The sequence below is a fragment of the Mustelus asterias genome, chromosome 14, assembly GCF_964213995.1.
Source record: "Mustelus asterias chromosome 14, sMusAst1.hap1.1, whole genome shotgun sequence".
NCBI lineage: Eukaryota > Metazoa > Chordata > Chondrichthyes > Carcharhiniformes > Triakidae > Mustelus > Mustelus asterias.
In genome coordinates, this window is record NC_135814.1 from 86201641 (window position 1) to 86223863 (window position 22223).

At 39.2% G+C, this 22223-nt stretch overlaps 1 protein-coding gene across 16 annotated transcripts in view; it reads left to right on the forward strand.

The window, feature by feature from the left end:
• The window catches only part of armc8 (armadillo repeat containing 8), a 107003-nt gene that overhangs the window by 69660 nt on the left and 15120 nt on the right, over positions 1 to 22223 (forward strand). For all 16 annotated transcript variants that reach the window (XR_013499562.1, XR_013499563.1, XR_013499561.1 and 13 more), the window contains 4 exons: positions 20 to 106; positions 1140 to 1232; positions 10350 to 10499; positions 13431 to 13526. Coding sequence is in view for 13 of the 16 variants with exons in the window: in XM_078228773.1 (XP_078084899.1) it covers positions 20 to 106; positions 1140 to 1232; positions 10350 to 10499; positions 13431 to 13526 (426 nt within the window). In the remaining 3 variants the exon portion in view is untranslated. The remainder of the gene's footprint in view (positions 1 to 19; positions 107 to 1139; positions 1233 to 10349; positions 10500 to 13430; positions 13527 to 22223) is intronic.

The window sequence follows — 22223 nt, forward strand, 5'->3', positions numbered from 1 at the left end:
TTGTCTTTTTATTTTTCAGTTATTACAAAATGCTCCTGATGAGGTCCTTGTAGTGGCGTCATCAACATTGTGCAATCTTCTCCTTGAATTCTCCCCAAGCAAAGAGGTTCGCCTTTATCAAATGAATGGGCATATAACTGCCACTGCTGTTGGTATTAATTATTAAATACACCCGAATGTTTTCTGGTGAATGCTGAAATATGTTGTCATTAATTTGTTTCATATATTAATTAGGCCACTATAAGATTTAAAATAATATTCTTATACTATTCATTTTTTTTAAATGCCACTAAATTGCAACACAAATTTACTCGAAGAAGGCCTATAGTGTGTTAGCTTTTATTAACAGGGGGTTGGAGTTTAAGAGCCGTGGGGTTATGCTGCAACTGTACAGGACCTTGGTGAGACCACATTTGGAATATTGTGTGCAGTTCTGGTCACCTCACTATAAGAAGGATGTGGAAGCTCTGGAAAGAGTGCAGAGGAGATTTACCAGGATGCTGCCTGGTTTGGAGGGTAGGTCATATGAGGAAAGGTTGAGGGAGCTAGGGCTGTTCTCTCTGGAGCGGAGGAGGCTGAGGGGAGACTTAATAGAGGTGTATAAAATGATGAAGGGGATAGATAGAGTGAACGTTCAAAGACTATTTCCTCGGGTGGATGGAGCTATTACAAGGGGGCATAACTATAGGGTTCGTGGTGGGAGATACAGGACGGATATCGGAGGTAGGTTCTTTACGCAGAGAGTGGTTGGGGTGTGGAATGGACTGCCTGCAGTGATAGTGGAGTCAGACACTTTAGAAACATTTAAGCGGTTATTGGATAGGCACATGGAGCACACCAGGATGATAGGGAGTGGGATAGCTTGATCTTGGTTTCAGATAAAGCTCGGCACAACATCGTGGGCCGAAGGGCCTGTTCTGTGCTGTACTGTTCTATGTTCTATGTTCTATGAAAGATGATTGGAAAACCAAAGTTGTAAGTGGTGTGGCTGTTAAAATGCTAAGTGTCAAGATGATGCATAATTTTGGTTAGCTTTTTATATCAATTTATCAGATTCTAAACTTTCGGGAAAAGATGATTATCCTTTTTTCTAATAAATTAAGTGTATAAAAAAAAAGTCATAATCTTGTATGTTCCAGCCTATCTTGGAGTCAGGAGCTGTAGAGTTATTGTGCAACTTGACTCAGAGTGAAAATCCAGCCCTCAGAGTTAATGGGATATGGGCTTTAATGGTAAGAACCTTTCATAATAAGGCTAATCATATTGTGTTATTTAAATTATTTATTTCCTACAAACAATCTCAGGCTGTTTTAGAAAATGGTTCAAGAGCTTTTTAATTGTTTACCATTCCACAGGCTTCAATTGAAGATCTATTTGGATGTACACAGGTCTTGCTTTTTCCAATTTGTTGCAAAGTTTATTTCCTGTACCAATGGATGCAGACACAGCCTCTGCATAAGTAGAATTATTTGACTATTTAAGTTGCTCCGAGTAGTCAGTTCTAAGCTTTTTCTGTGTGTGACGAATTTTTGATGGGTAATATTAAAAATTATTTTGAGATTTGGTAGAAAACATGCTCAACATTTAAGTGTAGGAATGTTACCAAAAAAAGTTGTGATTAAATTAAAATGCTTAATGGACTCCCTTACCAATCAGTCCATTAAATGTATTATTCTTTTCTGTATTCGTCCCCATCCCTTTTCTAAAGGGTGGTGGTGGGGGGGCTGAATTAACAGCATTAACATTTATAATTAACATTTATATAACATCTTTAATGTCGAAAAGTCAAAGGATGCTTGATACATGAAAACAAGATACCAAGCCAAAGAGATTAGTCAAGGGTGAATAAACACTTGGTCAAAGATTTGCACTGAAGTTTGTTTTTATGCATTCATGGTTTGAGGGCATCAGTGGGATGCCAGCATTTATATTCCATCCCTAATTTCCCCTGAGAGGGTGGTGGTGAGCTTTCTGCTTGAACCACTGCAGTCCATGTGCTGTAAGTAGACCCACAGTGCTGTTAGGTAGGGGGTCTCAGGATTTTGACCCAGCAACAATGACGGAACACTGATGTATTTCCACGTCAGGATGGTATGTGACTTAGTATGGAGCTTGCATGTGGTAGCATCCCCATGCACCAGTTTCTCTTGTTCTTCTCGGCTGGCATCCTCAGAAGGTGCTGTTGAAGAAGCCTTGTTGAAATGCTGCTGTGCATCTTGCATATGATACACACAGCAGCCACGGTGCACCACTGGTAGAGGGAGAGAATGTTTAAGATGGTGGATTGGGGTGCCAGTCAAGTGGGGTGCTTTGTCCTGGATGATGTTGAGCTTTTTGAGTATCGGCTGCATTTATCCAGTCAGATGCCTTGGTAGATGATGCACAGCCTTTGCAGTGTCAGGGGTTGAGTTACTCACTGAAGACTATCCAGCCTTTGATTGGCTCTTGTAGCCACAGTATTTGTGTGGCTCATCCAGTTAAGGTTCTGGTCAATGGTGACCTTACAAAGTGTTGATTGTGTGGAATTCAGTTACGGTAATACTATTGAATGTCAGGGTGAGGAGGTCAGATTCTCTCTTATTGGAAATGTTTGTTCCCTGGCACATCTGTGGAGTGAACATTACTTGCCATTTATCAGCCCAAACCTAAATGTTGTCCAGATCTTGCTACATGTGGGCGCAGACTGCTTCATTACTTGAGTTGCATATGGAACGGAAAGCAATGTTGTCAACAGTGAACATCCCTGCTTCTGACCTTTTGACAGAGGAAGGGTCATTAATGAAGCAACTAAAGATGGTTGGGTCTAGAACCCTACCCTCAGGAATTCCTGCAATGATGCACTTGGAGCTGACCTGCTGGCTTCCTTGCTTTGTGCTAGTTATGACTCTGGTCAGTGGAGAGCTTTCCCCTGATTTTCATTGCCTTCAATTTTGCTCTGGCTAATTGGTACCACACTCAGTCAAATGCTGCTTTGATGTCAAAGACATCACTCTCAACTCACCTCTGGAATCCAGCTCTTTTCTCAATTTTTGGAATAAGGCTCTAATGTCTGGACTGGAGTACTCCTGGCAGAACCCAAACTGAGCATCTGAGAGTGGGTATCGATGAGGATGTGCTTTTGATGGCGTGTGCTGATAGCCCTCAAGTACTTAATTCAAGTGACCATTCTGCATGTGTGAGCCCAGACAATGAATGTTGACAGACAACTCGAGTAAACATGACCATGCCTTTGCCTTTTCTCGCTCAATGTCGATGTGTGCTTAGTTGCCATTGGAGGATAAGTGATCAATGGTGCGTATGGCCTGATTTTGTTTTCTCCACCTTCTTGGTACAAGACTGCTGGAACTAACTTTGGTATCCTTCCGCGACTGTTTTACATTAGCTAATTCAAGAAGTATGCTGCTGATGTATGTGGTTCAACATCACGTATTCAATCCGTAAATCATCTTGGGAGCCAAATTCACTGAAGTTATTAGGATTGAAATTTTGGGAGAATGCTTCTCCTTCATCTTTATTATGATTAGTGAACTCCAGGCAAAACAATAATTGGATGTTTGAATTAATAATTATCCTCAAACCGGCAAAATAGATTAAATCGATGAAGTGCCAAAAAGTTGGATTAATTATCAGGCTTTTTGTGTTGGGGAACTGCAGTCCAACCCCTTTAATTGGAATATGCAACTTCAAATTATTTGTTAACCGAAATTAAAATTCTTTTGATTCTTTAAAAAGTGCACATACTTTTTAATTTAAATTGCATAATTTGAACTATAGGATAATTTGATGTGTTCAAGAGAAAGTTAATTTGATTAGACTACATTTAAACCAGCAAATATATTTTCATTTCATATTTTTGCTAATTGTTTAAGTTTTTAAGCATGGACCCTAAATTGTTAATTAGTTGATATAACTTTGGATTATCACTGTGGTCCTGACATCTCCTGCTAAATGTTGTTTGTAAGTCTTGATACTGATTCCTTTCTCACATCTTCATTTTCAATTGTTTACTTAGAAATGGTTCCTCAGGCTAATTTAACACACAGCTCCAATTTGCATCATGTTGCACACAATTGTTAGACATTAAAACACAGTAGCCAACCCTCTGAAAAAGTTATTTACCTAGTTTATTTTCCGATATGCTTTTTCTTCTACAAGTTTATCCACTTCAGTCTTTAAGAGCCATTATGTTTCTGTTGGACAGTCTATATCAGGGTAAACCTCTAAAGAAATTTGTCCCAGTTGCAGTGTGGATTCTTGCTTTCAAATGTGTAGAAGGGAAAAAATGTACCTCAGGATTAGTATGTGTGCTGCAATCTCAGGACGTCCCAAAGCCTTTTAATGCAATATACGTTTGACGGGTAGTTACTGTTCTAGTGAAACACAGCAGCCATTTGCAGACAGTAATCTTTCACAAGCAGCAATGTAATGATGTCCAGATAATCTGTTTTTGTGATGTTTATATAGAGGGACAAATATTGGCCAAGGATTAAACCCCTACTGCTCTTCAATTATAGTGCTTTGGGATCCTTTGCGTCTTTCTGAAAGCACAGATTGGGCCTCAGTTTATTACCTCATCTGAAGGGCAGTAGTTACAACTGTGCAGCACTCCTTCAGTACTTTTTGTTCTTTCATGGGCTGTGGGCATCTCTGGCAAGGCAGAACATCCCAAATTGTCCCTCAACTGAGTGATTTGCTATGCCATTTCAGAGTCAAACATATTACTGTGGGTCGATGGCCAGACTGAGTAAGGATGGCAGATTTCCTTCCATAATGGAATAGCAGTGAACCAGATGGATTTTTACAATTGATGATAACACTAGCTTTAACTTCCAGATTTATTAATTACATTTAAATTCCACCAGCTACTGTAGTGTGATTGGAACCATTGCCTCTAGAGTTTCAGCCTGGACCTCTAGATTACTAGCCCAGGACATTAGCAGAATGCCACCATCTCTTGCTGGAGTGTCAGCCAAGGTTTTTGTGTTCAAATATCTAGTGGGACTTGAACCCATATTTTTTTTGCCTCGGAGAGAGTGCTACCAACTGAACCGTGGCTGGTGTTGCACTTTTATAGAAATGTTGGTTGACTTTGTAGTTCAATGGTAAGTATGTAGATTCTGGTGCAAACTTTATTATTGGTGACATAATGTACTCCAAATGTATGGAAAGAATTAATGAAAAATAAATAAAGTTAGGAAACCTGGCTTTGAGTTCTATTGTTCATCCATTCATTGTAGATTATCCCATACAAATTATAGTTCTCGTCTTTTCCCGTGATTTGAATTCAAACTTTACAATCCTGCATTGATGAAAACTCAGCGTTTCTGCAATTTCCATCTCTGATTCTTTGGCTGCTGGAAACAGTTTCTCCTTTATCAAAACCCCTTCATAGTATTGAACACACCTATTAGACCTCCCTTTGACCTTATCTGCTGTAAGGAGAACAATCCCTTTTTCTCCAATCTCTCCACATAACTGAAGGAAGGCCCTCAAATTTTGCTAAATAAAATATTCCGTGCACTCGAAGCTTTGATATCTTTCCTAAATTGTGGTGCCCAGCATTGGACACATACTATATACTCCAATTTAAACCTAACTGGCACTGAGAGAGGAGGGGGAGTTGCACTTTTGATTAGGGAAAATATCACGGCAGTACTGAGAGGGGATATAGTCGAGGGTTTGGCCACTGAGTCTATACGGGTAGAACTGAGAAGTAAGAAGGGGGGAATCACTTTGATAGGGTTGTACTAAAGGCCCCCGAATAGTCGGCGGGAAATTGAGGAGCAAATATGTAAGGAGATTACAGATAGCTCCAAGAAAAATAGGGTGGTAATAATAGGAGATTTTAACTTTCCCAACATCGACTGGGACAGTCATAGTATTAGAGGGTTGGATGAAGAGAAATTCGTTGTGTATTCAGGAGGAATTTCTCATTCAGTATGTGGATGGCCCGACTAGAGAGGGGGCAAAACTTGACCTCCTGTTGGGAAATAAGGAAGGGCAGGTGACAGAAGTGTTAGTGAGGGATCACTTTGGGACCAGTGACCATAATTCTATTAGTATTAAGATAACTAAGGAGAATGATAGGTGTGGCCCAAAAGTTAAAATTCTAAATTGGGGCAAAACCAATTTTAATGGGATCAGACAGGAACTTTCAAAAGTTAATTCGGGGAGTCTGTGGGAAGGCAAAGGGACATCTGGTAAGTGGGAGGCTTTCAAAAGTGTGTTAACCAAGGTTCAGGTAAGCACATTCCTCTTAGAGTGAAGGGCAAGGCTGGTTGAAGTAGGGAACCCTGGATGACTCGGAATATTTAGGCCCTGGTCAAGAAGAAGAAGGAGGCACATGACATGCATAGGCAGCTGGGATCAAGTGAATGCTTTGAAGAGTATAGGGGGTATAGGAATAGAGTTGAGAGAGAAATCAGGAGGGCCAAAAGGGGACACGAGATTGTTTTGGCAGATAAGGCAAAGGAGAATCCAAAGAGCTTCTACAAATACATAAAGGGCAAAAGAGTAACAAGGGAGAGAGTAGGGCCTCTTAAGGATCAACAAGGTCATCTATGTGCAGATCCATGAGATGGGTGAGATCCTAAATGAATATTTCTCATCAGTATTTACTGTTGAGAAAAGCATGGATGTTAGAGAACTTGGGGAAATAAATAGTCATGTCTTGAGGAATGTACATATTACAGAGAAAGAGGTGCTGGAAGTCTTAAAGCGCATCAAAGTAGATAAATCCCCGGGACCTGATGAAGTGTATCCCAGGACACTGGGATGCTAGGGAGGAAATTGCGGGTCCTCTAGCAGAGATATTTGAATCATGGATAGTCACTGGTGAGGTACCTGAAGATTTGAGGGTGGCAAAAGTTGTGTCTTAGTTTAGAAAGGGCTGCAGGGACAAGCCTGGGAACTACCGGCCAGTGAGCCTCACATCTGTGGTAGGTAAGTTGTTGGAAGGTATTTTGAGATACAGGATCTACAGGTATTTAGAGACGCAAGGACTGATTGGGGACGGTCAGCATGGCTTTGTGAGTGGAAAATCATGTCTCACAAATTTGATTGCGTTTTTTGAAGGTGTAACAAAGAAGGTAGATGAGGGCAGTGCAGTTGATGTTGGCTACATAAACTTTAGCAAGGCCTTTGACAAGGTACCGCATGGTAGGTTGTTGCATACGGTTAAATCTCACTGGATCCAGGGTGAGGTATCTAAATGGATACAAAATTGGCTTCTTGACAGAAGCCAGAGGGTGGTTGTAGAGGATTGTTTTTCAAACTGGAGGCCTGTGACCAACGGTGTGCCTCAGGGATCAGTGCTGGGTCCACAGTTATTTGTCATTTATATTAATGATTTGGATGAGAATATAGGAGGCATGGTTGGTAAGTTTGCAGATGACACCAAGATTGGTGGCGTCGTGGGCATTGAAGAAGGTCATTTCCGATTGCAGTGGGATTTGATCAATTGGGCCAGTGGGCTGACGAATGGCAGATGGAGTTTAATTTAGATAAATACGAGGTGATGCATTTTGGTAGATTGAACCAGGGCAGGACTTACTCAGTTATTGGTAGGGCATTGGGGAGAGTTACAGAACAAAGAGATCTAGGGGTACATGTTCATAGCTCCTTGAAAGTGGAGTCACAGGTGGACAGAGTGGTGACAAAGGCATTCGGCATGCTTGGTTTCATCGGTCAGAACATTGAATACAGGAGTTGGGACGTCTTGTTAAAGTTGTACAAGACATTGTTAAGGCCACACTTGGAATACTGTGTACAGTTCTATTATAGAAAGGATATTATTAAACTAGAAAGAGTGCAGAAAAGATTTACTAGGATGCTCCCAGGACTTGATGGTTTGAGTTATAAGGAGAGGCTGGATAGATTGGGACTTTTTTCACTGGAGTGTAGAAGGCTGAGGGATGATCTTATAGAGATCTATAAAATAATAAAGGGGATAGATCAGCTAGATAGTCAATATCTTTTCCCAAAGGTAGGGGAGTCTAAAACTAGAGGGCATAGATTTAAGGTGAGAGGGGAGAGATACAAAAGTGTCCAGAGGGGCAAATTTTTTCAGAGGATGAGTGGCTGGAGCAAGCTGCCAGCGATGATAGTAGAGGCAGGTACAATTTTGTCTTTTAAAAAGCATTTAGACAGTTACATGGGTAAGATGTGTATAGAGGGATATGGGCCAAATGTGGGCAATTGGGATTAGCTTAGGGGTTTAAAAAAAGGCAGCATGGACAAGTTGGGCTGAAGGGCCTGTTTCCATGCTGTAAACCTCTATGACTATGATTTAGTCTAACCTTTTCACTCTGATTTATACTCTATCTATAAAACAAATGATTCTGTATGCCTTTTATCAACTTGTCCTGTCACCTTCAAGATTCCAGGTCATTCCGTTCCTGACTTCCTCCAAAAAGAGTCTGATTGAAATATGAGTGAAGGATAAGTCAGATGCAGACAATAATCATAATCTGTATATAGAGACAGGCAAAATAACTTAATATTAACTGTGCCAGAAAGTCAAACTTATTTTATTTTTCTCTTTTCTGCTTTCTTCACCTCCACCCTCATTATTTGATACTGTGTATGAGATAATTCAGTGCACATGCCTTTCTATGAATACAGGTGGCATTGCAGCCTGTTGACTGGGATAAATGCTTGACTGGTGCATAAAGGGTCCACTAACCCAAGCATTTTTTTTCTATCAGATATTCCAGTTGATATGAAAATCTTTTGGGACAGGAGTAAAGTATGAATGGCTACGTTGGTTGAGACTGGATTCAAACTTGAGTGCCCTGATCAGAAATCTGTATACTTGTAGACAAATCTGTCTAACAAGATTAGCATAGCTTTTTATACAACATAAGTGAGTGAATTGGATGACGTTGATTGGATTTATTTATCAACGTGTGGATTACCTTGTCAGTTTTAAATTGGAACATCAGAATTTAGCTTGCGTTCAATAATGAAATGGAGAATGTGGATCTCTTGAGACTTGTCCTGTTGATGAGAATTCCATAGCTGTTTGAAAACACTTGCAACGTTCTGTTTCATGCCATGCTGAACATTGTCATTTCTTTTTTAAAATCCTTCAAAATAAGGTGTATGAGAATTAGCTTTCAGACTTTGAGCTGGAAATAATTATAAGTCTTGCAACTCTTCTATGATGAGGTGACCTTGCTCCATGCTGTGCTACTGGTCATTATAACCTGCTGTGACCGTATGCACCGGCTGGAGTGTTATTTCCTCATTGTACTCACTTATTTAGACATGGTAAGACAATATTGAGAAATTTAATATTTTGATTTTTCACTTGCTGCCATTGAACATTGCATTAGAGATGGGGTCCATCTGCTGTAATGTAGCCAACTCAACCTGTTTTAGAAAAGGCTCCGTTCTCTTCAGTGACAGTTTTGCATGTGATCGATTAAAAGTGGACTCATGAAAGTCAAGTCATGGTTACCTAAACTCATCTGTGATCTTAATCAAGTTGGTGATGAGAGTAATATTGTAGATATTGTGCACTTCAATTTAGAGACATTTTGTATAGAAATCGTGGGATAAAAGTAGAAAGAATTCAATGGTGAATTGGTTGGATAATTGAGAGTTGGGGCAGTAAATGTTTCAATTTGACAACTGTGATTATTTGCTTGGAGTAGCACACTCTAGCTCTCAATGGAAGGGCAAAAAGTGAGCAGGAGCCATGGATTCTGGGCAGCTAAAATTCATTTTTGACTTCATGGTGATATACCAACAATGGGGTAGGATACATGGCACTGACTGGATTTGTAGTGGCATATGGAGGCCCAATGATTTTTCCATTTTGCTCCCATTTCCTACTGTAAGTAAAGAAATACTGAAATCTATTTGTGATGTCAATAGAGATCTCAACCATGCAATCATTTCACTGGAACTTGTAAAATAAATTTTAAAAATTCACTCTCATTTTACAGGATAATTTATTTTACAGCACTTAATCACTGTTTAATAATGCTCTTACTGAATATTGTAAAGGTTGTGAAATAAAACCAATATTTTACACAATATAATATAACTTTTGTGCTATGTACTGTCTGATGTATATTGACACGAAACACATTTGTTTTAAAAAAAATAACAATTTGGACTTTATTTTTGAAACTGGCAAAGAATGTATTGTACATACCCCATTGTTTCCTCCTTGTATTCACTCACATGAACCTGCGTAATCTCTCGTGCACAAGGTTTTGGATATATCAAGGGGAAGTCTTAATGATTTAAGAAACAGGCCATATAAGATGTACTGCACATCATAGTTCCAGTGAGAGATGACAGGCAAAATAGTGTTTAAATCATCATTTTTCTTTTTTTAGAATATGGCTTTTCAAGCTGATCAGAAGATAAAGACAGACATTTTGCGAGGACTAAGTACAGAACAACTCTTCAGATTACTCTCAGATTCAGATGTGAATGTACTAATGAAGACTCTGGGACTCCTCAGGAATCTTCTTTCCACTAGGCCTGTATGTATTTGTAATTTGAATCTCAGCAGTTTTCTATTCTAACTAACCTCTTTCTGCTCCTGAGTATTGTGATGTTGAGCTGCTAAAGTGGCCTTGGTCTTTAAGATGGCCAAACTCAGGTGATTGTAGATAATTATGAAGTACTGAAATCAATCAGAGGATAATTATAACTTTATAAATTTCAGGCTCAAAGATTTGTACCACTAAAAAGTATGTCGCATTTTATAAAACTTCCCAAACATCATTTGGTTTGCTTTTCAGTTTTAAAGAGTGCAAACCTTTGCTTCCCTGAAGCGCATCACTTAAATGGAACATTTATGGTTGTTAAACCAGACCCTAGACAATGGCAGGATTTACCCCGCAACAAGCGGCAGGAGGTGGCACACCATTAGCTGACAGTGGGATCTTCTGGTCCTGTCACTGTCAATGGGTTTCCCATTCAGTGCATCCCTTGCCACCGTGAAGCCTGTGGTGGGGATGCATCATCAGCGGGACTGGAAGATCCTGCTGGTGTGAATGGCCGAAATGTTCTAGGCATTATCTCTTATGTATTTGCAGATAGTCAAATGTATGTAGGAGTGTGCTGAAATTATAAACATCTGTTAATATTTCTAGGAGAGGTTTAATTCTTTGATTCTGGAGAATATTAGATCTGTTATTGTCTTGATATATAAAAATGGATTGATACTCTTGAATTTCAGAAGCAACTATTTCCCATGTAATGCATGAGAAACTAATTTCATTTCAGCATTGTCTTTTCTCTACCCCATACTCATTTGAGCCTGTTTGTGTCACATGTTATCTGACCTAAGACAGGCATGCAATTTATTTCCTTGACTTTCACCAATATTGTTATGAAACTTCTTGAGCTTAGAAGGGCGTGACTAGAAAACATTTATTTTTCAACCCTCTACTCACCACCAGTTCAAATTGATAAGCCCTCATAAAGACAGGCATGCTTACAACCTACAAATTCATGCTGCCAGTTATTGGGATTCCAGTGTTATTCAGAAAATATTATTGCAACAGTAGTTGGTAAGTACTCATGTGAAATCCAATCTTTAGCACATTAAGATGCTTAATAATTATAGCTCTGGACCTCTTTGTAGAATGGCATTTGCATTATTCAGAAGTCCTACTAAGAGAAATATTGTTAATAAGACCTCATGGTTCAGAACTCCATCGAAATTGCATAACCGAAAATGGGCAACATCCTATCAATCCTGCACTGGTCTGAACTTTTCAACTGGAGCTTCTTATTCTAATCCTACTTTTGTACCCTTTCCTTGTATATTTCTATAGTAGATCATGGCACATAAGTAGACATGACATGCAAGATAATCTTTTCAATGCCAAATGTATATGTGGCCTGTACTCATTGTACAAGTTGACTCCCTCCTCTTTCAGCTAACAAATTTCCTTTGGCCAAGTGGATTGTACAAGTTTCAAAAAGATCAATTATAAAAATGTTTTAGAATTCATCCAGTCATATTGTATTTCAATCACACCGTTTGCTGAAACCTTTCATGTCACATTTTAGCATAAGCAAAATTCCCTGCAGTTCTCTTACTGTGGCCCAACCAATGTTGTACCAATTCAACAGCACTTACTTTTCAGTTCACTGCAAGAAATAAAAAAATAAAGAATCCTGTTTGTAATTGATCGATCAATTTTAAAAAGTCACTGTAGAATTCATTAATTACATTAATATAAATAAAAAATTGAATTGAGTGAGAGAAAATGTGAGCAAAAGACCTTACCTCCCCTTTTACTTCATGTTACATCATTGTTTATTTTTTGCACTGTTTATAATGAAATACTCTCAATTGTGTTAAGAACCCCACTGATTTACTTGCAAGAGTGTCTCAAAAACCTGAAGGATAACTTGAAACACTGGTTCTTAGTGGTGTATATTTGTTTGGACTAATGTTAGAAACTGTGTACAACCCAGTGAGGAACCAGTCAGTTGTTTAGTGTAAATAATTAATAGAGTATTTATCAAAGGAAAAGGAAAACACATGACAAGACTAATATACAGTATGGCACAAGTGTATTAATAACTAAACACAGTTTTATCTGAAATTGCCTCTTGCTCTCAAAATATATCCATGTTCCCTGAACTTACTAAGATACCCCTTTTCTAAGCAACGTCCACTTCAAATCCAGCTCAGTACCACACAATACAGCTTAGATGACCAAGACTGTGAAAATGTCTTTTGCTGTGCAGCGAAGGTACAAAGCTACATCTTTTAGAAGACAATATCGGCAATCTGCTGTGGCTTTAAAGGTTAGATGGAACAGGTCTCCGTGGCTTTGATCATAGATGGAACTGGCCTTGCTGATGATTTTGGCCTGCCTGGCTGTTGGATGGAAAACTAGCCTCCTTCTCCAATAAAGGTGCTAGCAATTATACTTATAGCTGCTTTGATATCCACAGTGTGGATACAGCTTCATCTCTCAAAATCCTTGCCTTTAGATGTTATCAATTTTGTATAACCCCATTGATCTCTAGTACACAATGTTTCTGATATGGCAATTCACACCCCAATTTCTCTAGATGCTTGCTAATCTTGTTACTGGGCAAACCGCATCTCAGTATTTCTCTCGAAGCCTACAAATCATGTTGCTTGTCTGTTGTTTTTGTTTTCATCTCAAGTTCACTGTTAACCTTATTAACTTTCAAATTTCTAATACCTATTGCAGAATTATGAAGTTCAAGTTTATGCGAGGAATAATTTTGGTTAAAGGTTATCTCCTCAAATCTACAGCAGGTTATGTTGCCTTTTGCAGTTTTAATTTCATCAGTGCTGTGCACACCCATCAATCAGTGTCACATTTACTCTATGATGTTATATGAAGTAATTAAATGTTGAAGAAGGTCTGCTTGCTTTAACTTTGAAAATACATAATGTGACTCTGTTTTATTGCTAGCACATAGACCAGATAATGAGCACTCATGGAAAACAGATAATGCAAGCTGTGACCCTCATCCTTGAAGGAGAGCATAACATTGAAGTTAAAGAGCAGGTAAGTTTCATTTTTCTTGGACATATTTACGTTACATGCTGGAACATTTTCATTTGAATGTCTGTGTTGTTTATATTGTCAATGCAAACAACCTGCAATTTATGCTTTTGGCATGCAATATCAAGCATGAATTGGATATTAAAGCTAACTTTACAGGGGTTTGACATATTACGTGTGCAGTGTACTTGCTATATGTGGGTTGAATATAGATTCCATGTTCTTTTAAGAATAGAGGAAATGGTAGTTTCAGCTCTTCCTTTATCTCTTTTTTCCTTCTGTCTGCCATCAGTGGCAAGGCTTTCAAACATCTTGACCTCACACTCTGGAACTCTTTCCCTAAGCATCACTCACTGTCTTTTTATTTCCATCTGTCTTCAAAAGTTTCCTTAGAAACTATTTCTTTAGCATTCCTATTGTTATCCACATAAATTCTTCTGCTACCACTTGCATCAATTTTTGCCTCTGTAAATGCCTTTGGACTTGTATTGGGCTGAAGGCATTAGGTAAATGCACATTGTATATCCATATTAAAGCAGGCAGATTGAAAAAGATTGTTTTATTTCTAAATTATATAATGACCAGTCATTGCAACAAAAATTATTGATAATGCAAATGAATCTGCAGAAAACAAACTGGATCTTCAGGGTTATTCAATAATGTTTCAAGATAGATTTGCAGAAGAAAAATTAAAATTGTCCAAGACCTATACATTGTACATGTCACTTCCTCTGGTTCATTTGAAGTGACTGATAGCATTTTGAGTGTGCATGTTCTTATCCTTGCTGTCTTTTGCAAAAATTGAATAGGAATAAGAGCATTAAGTTGCTGCCTTTTAGGACTCGGTGTAAATATGATTTATTGGAATTTTTTGTTTTGTTTCCCTGCCCGCGAAAGCATTTAAAATTTATTGTGCATGTTTTAAATGAGGTAAGGGACATGAGGGTAAACCTGCTAGTAATTGTGTTTGGAGCAGATATTTTTAATACTGGCTGGATTTATCTATTGTTTACTTTTCAAAACAAATTGGATCTAATTTGGATAGTGCAACCTGATTATTTTTCAAAATGTGTACCTAGCTGCTAAATAGAGCTCAAAGTATTATGATGGTGTTTAAATGATTTTGTGTTCATTGCAGGCTTACCTATACATATCAGATTTCAAGTTCTCTTCAAGTAGAAGTAGTACCCTTGTAGAAATAATAGAGTATTTCCATTTTATTGTCAATGATTCCACAGTTACTATGGATGCAATGACAGGACATATAATGCTGCCTTTACTGATAATTTACGACCATTTAGAAAGATGCGGATTAATCCGGGATAGTCAGCACGGATTCGTGAAGGGCAAGTCGTGCCTCACAAATTTGATTGAATTTTTTGAGGAGGTAACTAAGTGTGTTGATGAAGGTAGGGCAGTTGATGTCATATACATGGATTTTAGTAAGGCGTTTGATAAGGTCCCCCATGGTCGGCTTATGATGAAAGTAAGGAGGTGTGGGATAGAGGGAAAGTTGGCCGATTGGATAGGTAACTGGCTATCTGATCGGAGACAGAGGGTGGTGGTGGATGGAAAATTTTCGGACTGGAGGCAGGTTGCTAGCGGAGTGCCACAGGGATCAGTGCTTGGTCCTCTGCTCTTTGTGATTTTTATTAATGACTTAGAGGAGGGGGCTGAAGGGTGGATCAGTAAATTTGCTGATGACGCCAAGATTGGTGGAGTAGTGGATGAGGTGGAGGGTTGTTGTAGGCTGCAAAGAGACATAGATAGGATGCAAAGCTGGGCTAAAAAATGGCAAATGGAGTTTAACCCTGATAAATGTGAGGTGATTCATTTTGGTAGGACTAATTTAAATGTGGATTACAGGGTCAAAGGTAGGGTTCTGAAGACTGGAGGAACAGAGAGATCTTGGGGTCCATATCCACAGATCTCTAAAGGTTGCCACTCAAGTGGATAGAGCTGTGAAGAAGGCCTATAGTGTGTTGGCTTTTATTAACGGGGTTGGAGTTTAAGAGCCGTGGGGTTATGCTGCAACTGTACAGGACCTTGGTGAGACCACATTTGGAATATTGTGTGCAGTTCTGGTCACCTCACTATCAGAAGGATTTGGAGGCGCTGGAAAGTGTGCAGAGGAGATTTACCAGGATGCTGCCTGGTTTGGAGGGTAGGTCTTATGAGGAAAGGTTGAGGGAGCTAGGGCTGTTCTCTCTGGAACGGAGGAGGCTGAGGGGAGACTTAATAGAGGTTTATAAAATGATGAAGGGGATAGATAGAGTGAACGTTCAAAGACTATTTCCTCGGGTGGATGGAGCTATTACAAGGGGGCATAACTATAGGGTTCATGGTGGGAGATATAGGAAGGATATCAGGGATAGGTTCTTTATGCAGAGAGTGGTTGGGGTGTGGAATGGACTGCCTGCAGTGATAGTGGAGTCAGACACTTTAGGAACATTTAAGCAGTTATTGGATAGGCACATGGAGCACACCAGGATGATAGGGAGTGGGATAGCTTGATCTTGGTTTCAGATAAAGCTCGGCACAACATCGTAGGCCGAAGGGCCTGTTCTGTGCTGTGCTGTTCTATGTTTAATAAATCTATTTTCAAGAATCTTTCTGCTCAGCTTATTTCTGGATCTAATTGAAAGTTTATTTATTAGTGTCACAAGTAGGCTTACATTAACACTGCAATGAAGTTATTGTGAAAATTCCCTCGTTGCCACACTCTGGAACCTGTTGGGTACACTGAGGGAGAATTTAGCACGACCAATGCACCTAACCAACACACCTTTCGGACTGTGGGAGGAAACCCACACAGACACTGGGAGAACGTGCAGACTCCACACAGTGACCCAAGCTGGGAATCGAACCCGAGTCCCCGGCGCTGTGAGGCAGCAGCGTTAACCACTTTGCCACCTTGCCGCCCCAGCAGAAAAATAAGCAAATGCTGCATTACAAAATCTGTTTTGTACTTTTATTTAAATTTCTGGTTGACATCAATGACTCCCCTCTTAGCCAGTTTTTATTCTCTAGACTCCGTGTCAGGACTAGTTCATTTTGGATGTTTCATAGTCACTAAGTCAAAGGAAGCATTAAAAGTAGTTGTTGAAATATGGATAATAAAATTTATGTCTGTCAACTTGATGTGGAGATGAAACATAATATGTGACAAGTCTGTCACTCCTGAGCAATGAACAGCGCATTTGTTGGGACAATTTGGACCTGCTTGGGGTCTAGTCTAAAAGCAAATATACAGCCATTTTGGTGATTTTATTTGACAGCTGGGGTGTGGCTCTTATCAATGTGTGGTTATAGGTTATAACAATTATGTGCTGACACTATGCAGTTATGCAGTTAAACCTAAGGGAAGAAAGAGAAACTCACCATTTTTTAGAAAAAATTATTACATCAATAGCTAACGTTTTTAATAACTTTTCATTTAAGATACTATTCTGAATTATGGGCATGATTACTTCAAAAATAGCATTGGAGAGAACAAAGAAAATTACAGCAAAGGAACAGGCCCTCTGGCCCTCCAAGCCTGCACCGACCATGCTGCCCGACTGAACTAAAGCCCCCTACCCTTCCAGGGACCATATCCCTCTATTCCCATCCTATTCATGTATTTGTCAAGATGCCCCTTAAATGTCACTATCGTATCTGCTTCCACTACCTCCCCCGGCAGCTAGTTCCAGGGACCCACCACCCTCTGTGTAAAAAAATACTTGCCTCATACATTTCCTTTAAACATTGCCCCTCGCACCTTAAACCTATGCCCCCTTGTAATTGACTCTTCCACCCTGGGAAAAAGCTTCTGACTATCCACTCTGTCCATGCCCCTCAGAATCTTGTATTCTTCTATCAGATTGTGTTAGGATAAAAGTTTTGCCATGCATAAATGTGCAAGTGGAATTTGAGCTGTAACTGAACAAACCCAGTTTGTGCTCCAATAGCATGCCAACAAAAATTGTTGACCTGTTGATTCTTGCACTTACACAAACTGTACAAGAGTATTTGCAAACCCTGAAAAGCAAACTGACTAACATGCAAAATTCTGAAATTTATGACACACCCCCAAGTGGTGGAACTGAGCACACTAATTAAGACTACATTTTGAGGGCCAGTTTTTTGGCTGCAAAGAATTGTAATTCATCCAAAGGTCAAAGGTGGTGAATGTGAGGAATTCACTACCACAGAATGTAGTTGAGGGCAAAAGTTGTCTGATTTCAAGAAGAAATTAGATCTAGCTCTTCGGGCTAAAGGGGTATGAGAGGAAGAGGGGATCAGGGTATTGAATTTGATGATCAGTCATGATCAAAACAAATGGTGGAGCAGGCTCGAAGGGCCAAATGACCACCTCTTGCTTCTAGTTTCTATGTCATGTCAGATTGAGATCAGTGCTTCTTATCACCAGATTTGATAATGGAGGATGATGACCATTTGAAAAGTTGAGATCAGATTTTGCAAGAGGGCCACTACCTTCATTGCCCTAATTGAATATGAATTGCCAAATAAACATCTATTTGGCTACATTAGAGGGAAACTGCTTTCACTGGCTCCAGTGCAGCGGGAAAGTAGTTACAGAAAAATGCAATTTTTTGCAAATTAAGTTGCAGACAAACTCAAACACAGGAACATCATTGCCAGTGAAAGTCAAAGGCAGCACTGTCCTAAATCGTCATAACAGTGGCTCCTTCTAGAGCATTGCATGTATACCGCGTGCAGTACTTGTGTATCAAAACAGATTCTTTGTTTGTCAGAGTCAGCTCTTACAACCGGAGTAGCAGCATGACGGAGCTGTCTGCTTTCATCATGTTCAATAATATGCAGGGGACCCTTGTTGGTATCCATGAATTTATTCAAATCCTGAGACACAGTTCATTTGCTTAAAGTAACTCAAAAGCGCTCCACTCCATCGATGTGTGAAGGGTCAGTGATGATCATGTTCAAATTGTGGATTTTAATGACCATTTCCCAGGAACAATCATTATTCCATTATTCTAAAGCAATCTTCGTGTCAACCTATTTGAAGATGAATGCAGATGGCAAAGTTGGCTCCAGATACGGTTATGGACTTCCATGGTCTCCCTTGCAAGCTTGAATGCAGTTACAGAGAGACATGGATCAAATGATCATTTTCATCATTCAAGCATGCCATAGGAATCCTAAAACAGATTTTCACATGGTTTCCACAGATCAGGAGGCACCTTATGTACAACGCCACCAGGATTTTAAAGATTACCATTTGTTGCAAAACTTTGCTTTGTGAAGAGGTATGAGCTATGTTGGTGACAGAGGGTAAATGATGATCAGTACCAAAGCAGGACAATGATACTGAGCAAAAGATGTTCCTGCAGAAACTGCTAGTGCAGCTAGGAAAGAACTTGCACCCTGCCTCACGTGCAAAGCACACGCAACTAAGTATCTGAGCACATTCTTTAATTAAATCTTTCAAGTGTAGCAAGGCTTCTTTTCCCATGTTATCCTCACCATATGTCAAATTCTATCCTTATCTTCTCCTTTGGAAAGAAGTTCTTCCAAGTATCCTCAGGTTGACAGACAAGAATTTATATTTCAAAGCCATGCAGATATTTAGACTGAAAAACATCAATAATTTGAGAGAATGATAGATGTTGGAGAGATCAGTTCGTTTGATGAAGCTTTAATTTGTTATCACAGAGATGTATTTTCTTAGAAGTGGGGAATAAGCAAAATTTGGTATTGAAAGGAAAAATGACCCAAAATATTTTGTTAAATGTTAGTTATTAACTTATTCTCACTGACCAAGAAGTAGTGGAGAAAGACAAAGGTTTAAATAAGGATACAAAGATGGCAAGGGAGAAAATTCCATCCTTTTTCACAGATGAAAGGGCCATTAGGAATAAACTGAGAACTCGAGATAAAGGCTTCCAATGTAAGTATTACCCTTGGAAGACAGGCAGGTGGTTGTCAATAAAAGAATAACATAAACTGAAGAGTGCTTTAGAGAATGCCAAGAGTAAGTTTTTAATGCAAGGAAGAGGTCTGCGGGCAGTTGTGAAAGTATGGGGATTTCAATATCAGAGAGTGATGTAGACAGACTGGGGGTGATGAGAAGGAATGGGTGAAAGTATAACTAATTTAACAGAAGTAAACAATCCTCCTGTCGATTCTGTATTTAATAAACCACTGAATTCGATAAATTTGAACTCGTGCTAGTGACAGTTGTGTAGTTCGCTTTTTTATTATAATTTTTAAAGTTTACTATGTTGAATTAAGGTCAAAGTAGCAATGCAGATGTAATTAACTTTGAGTGACAAAAATTTGTGCTATGTGAATTCCAAGGACAATTGAGTGTGAGAGAGAATTAGAGAGCAAATAACAGAAGAAAAATGTTTTTTAAATGCAACTTTGAAATATGCAGTTTATTCCCATATGGTAAATAATATCAAGGCCAAAGTCTCAGCGGCTAAGTAAGAAGGGCAAAAGCAGCTTAATAACTAAGCAAATTTTAAAGATGTACAAGAGAAACAGCTGTGGAAACTGGTAACCGAAGGTTGATTTAAATGGTAGATAAGAAGGCAGTGTTGCGGGAAATTTACCACTTCGGAGTCAGACTTGGAGGTTTCAACAATAGTTTTATTTTGGACACTAAGCTTCAGGAGAAAGCACTGGTACTCCGCAGTACTTGGCAGCTACCTTCTCAACTACACAATGTTAGTTGATCATTTTTATACCTTTTAGACAATAGGCAGTACAGACATTAGCCATTAACACATCGTTACAAGTTGAGTAGACAGATACGGACATCGATAGTTAACACACGTTACAAGCAGACCGGTACGGACATGGACAGTTAACATATCATTGTTCATAGAATGGATAGATTTATGCAGCTATGTCCTCTATCAATGACTGGTTTCGATCTATACATTCAGTGGCTGATCTTGTTACATTTATGTATTTATGTCCCCATCTGTGGCTGACCTTATTATCAGACTCATTGTTCTGGGTCTGCTCTTATCTAAAGTGCCTCAAGCCCTGACCAGCTTCCTGCAGCATTTCAGATCCTGCATGTTTTAACTTTTTGTGTAACTCTGCTAAAAGCCAGTGCCTGTCAATGCCCCTTCCCAGGTAACCATTTTGTGTGCCAGGCAACCATTTTGTGTCCATCACTTTAATTCCACCACAACAGCAGTTAGGTGGATTTTTTTTTTAGCTGTGTATTAAGAATATTGAACAATACATATCCTGCTTAAAGAATAACTTAGCTAAAATATCATGCAGGATTAGGAAATCTGGTGTGTAAAATTAATTTTGTTTTCAAAAGTGAATATTCTGAAGAGAGTTCATTTGTTCATTTTGCTATGGAAATCTATAACTTCCATTCAAGTCTGAATCAAGTTACAATAAAAACTTAATCAATAACTATGAAGCGCTTCTATGAGAAAGGTGAGATCCAAAGTCTGGCATCCGGGGCTGAGACTATGCTGGATTTCAGATTTTCCTATTATTTGTACATGGGACCTGTAATCAGTTTGGACATCAGAGCAGCAAGCTGCACATGCCTGCTGGGTATCCCCAGTTAGCTCAGCAAAGACTGTTTTAATTACAGGTCCCTTGAGTGACTCTTGGGTAGGCTTTGAAAGACTGGCCTAGAATTGGGGGGTTAGTGAACAGGAAGGAGGAGAAGGTAGCAATCAGCAATGGGGGTAACCTTTGTTTTAATGCAATCCTTCACCACCTCATTATATGTTTAGGCAAGTATTTTTACCTTTTTCAGCAGAGGCTCGCAGTAGTCCCTTTAATGAGTATTGCTTAAGCAATGTTGTTCTTGGCAGCTGAATTCAGAGCAACCAATTGCATAAAGTAGGCATCAGGCTTCTTATTGGTAGATGCCTGTTTGGGGCACAGGCCCTGGTGCCTCTTATGATGCCTATACCAATATTGCATGTGGACATCTGCCCCAGAATGAGTATGCATTGTTTGCACTGTTGGATACCTGCAAAGCAGGCTGGTCATCACTGATTTAACCTAATGTCATAAATTTTTTGGACAGCCAGAATTTGGATAATGTAGCTATAGTAATGACAACAGAACAGGAGGAAGTGATTCAGGTAATGTTTCCTCCAGGCTGCAGGGCCATGCAGCAACTTGAAAGTTCCTGCACAGGCTGCACAGTCGGCCTTTATAAATTACTTTGCAAAAAACAAATCAGCCTCGCACTCAGAAAACAAATAGGGTGTGTGTTGCTGTCCCAGTCTTCAAGAGGTTGGTCATGTGCCTAATTGGGCTAGGCAAGTAGAGGATGCCATTGATCATGGAAGAATTATAGAACCCACTGGAAGTGATGTCATATTTTTGGAATAATTTACTGTGACCTGCTACCCACTGGAAATCCTTGAATAACTTAAGTTATAATTCAAGCCTCCGACTGACACATACAGTGCAGTGTTGGAAACTACAGTTTGTCTCCTTGTCTATTTGCATATTTACACATTTCTCGCTCGAGCAGCTTTTTTGCTTAAGATTAAAAGTGCAGGTAACAAATGTTCGATTCCTTGTAACATAAAAAAAAAATCATTATTAAGTGATGAAATGTCACAAGATTAATTCAGCTAAAAGATAAAACGATACTATTTGAATAAAAGCAAATTAGTTTTCCCAGTTACCCCAAAATACTGCAAATGCTGGAAATCGAAAACAGAAACACAAAAAATCCTG